Below are 3,333 nucleotides of genomic sequence, written 5' to 3'. Positions count from 1 at the left end.
AAGATCCAAGTTCTATACACCTATATAAATTTAAGTATCGATTGCTTTTGATTTGATATTAAGTTATAAAACTAACTCGGTATAATTTTCTTTACGTCAGTTTTTAATGATTGATGGTGCTTTTTGGTTACTGTTTAATAAAGTTAACGCCAATTGTTACGTCTTGGGTTGTATGTCATAAAATTACATTGGGCAAATTACATATTACCCCCTTTGGTTTAGTCAAAAATCAAACAGATACCTGAATTTTAAAATGTAACGTCCTCTTCTCTGTGGTCCTACTAAAATGTTATTATGGACAGAATATAGCGGAGATAGAAAATGACCTAAATAACCTTAGTCTAGAAACACATGGAAAGGAGGGTAGTTGGGTGTTCAAAGAGTATTTGTGTATCGACTCTGGAGGGAATATTACGAAAAGGAAAAGCGCAGTTTGGGTACTAAATTCCATATGTTTTGAGACAACAGGTAAGAGGATTACTACTTTCATTATAAGTAGGAAAAGGGTAGTTTGGGTAACTGTGTATCAATTCTGGAGGGAATTCCTCCCGCCAACGCATTCTTAACAATAAACGCGTTCCTAACAATTGTTTTTACATTCCAATATGTTTGAATGGAGTTTGTAACGCTTTTAATTTAGTCAGGAGGATTAAGTGATACATTTTAAAGTTTCAGTAAGGTCTGTTTGATTCTTGACCAAACCCCAGTGAGCAATATATAATTTACCCAATTTCATTTATACTAGCTCTAAAGAGCACTACTAATTACTCCTTATGATTTTTCTTTTGACATTTAAAATCCTTCTATTAAGCTGAACAAAGAAAGCATGCGCGTTCTTCTCTTAGTTTCTTTCAATTGCCACTGACGGATCTATCAAGCAGCACGTACGGGAAACGTCCTCATCATAGATTATATCGTAACATAATCTAATAAAAGATTAAGCCACTCTACATATATAGGCGTAATTAAAGAATATTAATAACTTTCATCGAACGTTATGCATTGTTCCACGAGGGTCGCTCACATGCCACACTTAGTTACTTAAGTAGTTTTCGCCAACTATGGAACGAGGAGCCGAGAGTCTCAAGATTTCACAAATTAAGATGGTCAGCGAACCGATATGAATGCTACAAATTACTCCCGTTGGAACCAAGAGAATTACTTAATTATCTATTAGGCACTCTAAACCCTTCTACTCTGTTACTACATTAATGAAACGAGCTCCGGGGAGAAACAAAGCGATTCGTCCTGCTTGTTCTCTTTCACACTCAAAAGAACTAGAGAGCCATACAAGGCTTTCGACGTGCAGGGCAGACGATACACGTGCCATACTACCATTGGCTCTTCCCGTGCGTGCGTGCGGTTTCGGCGGGCCTTCTCGGGTGGGTAGGAACGGTTGGAGTTGGTTGGAAGGAGATACTGATATCACAAACAGTGTGACCAATACTCTAACCTTCTCTATCAAACCACCCCAAATAATCACCAGATTTACACATCCCGCCCACGACTTCCCCTCGAGACAGTGGCAAACTGTAATAAACACCCTACTCTACGCCTCGCTGGCCAGGACACCATTATCGTCGGCCTGTCCATCGTTTTCAAAGAGTTGGATGCGATTTGCAAGGGCTGTACAGCAAGTCTCTTTTGGTCACCCTTATTAATATCTACCCTTCCTTATCTCCTTTTCTACTAGCTGCTTATTTTTAGCACAACCTAATTAATGACTTTATATTGCTACCTCTCGTGATGCTTTGCTGACCATTTAGCTACAAATGGAGGAGAGCCTCCCTCCTGGATTCAGGTTCCACCCTACTGATGAAGAGCTCATTGTTTACTACCTCACACGCAAGGTGTCAGAGTTTGGTTTTGTCGCAAAGGCCATCACCGACGTCGATCTCAACAAGTGCGAGCCGTGGGATCTCCCAGGTACCCAAGTTGGATTGGACTTACTTCATGTACATGTTGAGTAGTTTCTCTTTAATCTTAGTTCTCATATATAGGCAAAGCTAGCATGGGGGAGAAAGAGTGGTACTTCTTTAGCTTGAAGGATCGGAAGTATCCAACCGGGCTTCGGACTAATCGAGCAACCGACGCGGGATACTGGAAGACTACCGGCAAAGACAAGGAGATCTTTCACTGTGGTCTCTTGGTTGGAATGAAGAAGACCTTGGTGTTCTACAAAGGAAGAGCTCCAAGAGGGGAGAAGACCAATTGGGTCATGCATGAGTACAGGCTCCAAAGCAAGTTCTCCTACAGACCAACTAAGGTAATTAAATTAATTTACATTCAAATTTTACAGCATTGTTTTCTTGGTAAATATTGATTCCTAGCCAATGGTTTGGTAGGAGGAATGGGTTGTGTGTAGGGTATTCAGAAAGAGCAACACTTGCAAGAAGCCACTACAAAGCAGCCCACCATATGGATCTCCATGCAATACCACCTCACTTAGTGAGCTAGGAGACATCGATCCATCAATCCTAAATAATCTTGTCACTGCTTCAAGCACAACCAGTGGAATGCAAACTAATGATAGTATCAGTAACAAGGTGGATGCGAACACCTATATGAATTGGATGTTATCTAGAGAGGCTACTGGGCAGGCTTCAAATCCATGGCCAGGCTTGCTGGGTTCGGTCTTTGCAGCTAATCAAGGGAGTACTAAGGTGTTGCCATTTAATGGTTATCAACCTCGAGAAGCTGCCAATATTGCAAACTTGAACGCTTTTGTAACACAAGGTGATGCTGGCTTTGTAAGTGAATCAAAATTAAGCTTCAACGGTTCTTCTTCTCAAGGAATGGAGTGTGCACACCAACAGCAGCAGCAGCAGCAATCTATTGGCCAGGAATCAATATGGAGAGGCTATTAAAGGAGTAATATATGGGTGAATGGGAAAACCACATCGATGCATGATCTTAATTAGCTAGGTATCAGTTGACAGTTTGATTGTTCACTAGTTATTTTTGGCACTATTAAATTGCAAATGTATAATAGTTTCATCCTCTTGTATTTGTGGGAAGTTAATTATATGCTAGATATGATATGTTCTCTTGGGTTCTAATATGATCTTTTGGCTGCTTCATGTATTTGCACAGTTAGCACCTTCCGATGTCAACCTAGCTAGCTGTTCTTCACCAACATGCTCCATCCCACAAGTCATGATTTGAGCTTAAAATATTAACGAGTCGAACACGAGAAGGGCTTAATTAGTTTGTTTATGTTTGCTTGATATAGTTATATAAATTAAATTAGCCATAAGATTTAGAAATTACTGACAAATTAATAGGTATTCTAGACATTATTTAAGCTATCTGAATCAAGTTCATGAGCCCTAA

At 39.9% G+C, this 3,333-nt stretch overlaps 1 protein-coding gene across 1 annotated transcript; it reads left to right on the top strand.

The window, feature by feature from the left end:
* The first annotated feature begins 1,472 nt into the window (after positions 1 to 1,472).
* Positions 1,473 to 3,059, top strand: LOC140765529 (NAC domain-containing protein 92-like). Its single transcript, XM_073104667.1, has 3 exons — positions 1,473 to 1,926; positions 2,001 to 2,266; positions 2,346 to 3,059. The coding sequence occupies exons 1-3, from the start codon at positions 1,773 to 1,775 to the stop codon at positions 2,865 to 2,867; spliced, it is 942 nt and encodes a 313-aa protein (XP_072960768.1). The 5' UTR covers positions 1,473 to 1,772; the 3' UTR covers positions 2,868 to 3,059.
* The last annotated feature ends 274 nt before the right edge of the window (positions 3,060 to 3,333 follow it).

Source organism: Typha angustifolia, chromosome 8, assembly GCF_048772165.1.
Source record: "Typha angustifolia cultivar Huaian chromosome 8, ASM4877216v1, whole genome shotgun sequence".
NCBI lineage: Eukaryota > Viridiplantae > Streptophyta > Magnoliopsida > Poales > Typhaceae > Typha > Typha angustifolia.
The sequence above is the reverse complement of the archived record's forward strand: the minus strand, read 5'-3'. Positions and strand labels throughout refer to the sequence as shown.

Excerpts from the sequence above, each read along its gene's own strand:
- LOC140765529 (XM_073104667.1), top strand. The coding sequence starts at position 1,773 with ATGGAGGAGAGCCTCCCTCCTGGATTCAGGTTCCACCCTACTGATGAA. Across the intron at positions 1,927-2,000 it reads CGAGCCGTGGGATCTCCCAG|GCAAAGCTAGCATGGGGGAG; the intron begins GTACCCAAGTTG and ends TCTCATATATAG. Across the intron at positions 2,267-2,345 it reads TCTCCTACAGACCAACTAAG|GAGGAATGGGTTGTGTGTAG; the intron begins GTAATTAAATTA and ends ATGGTTTGGTAG.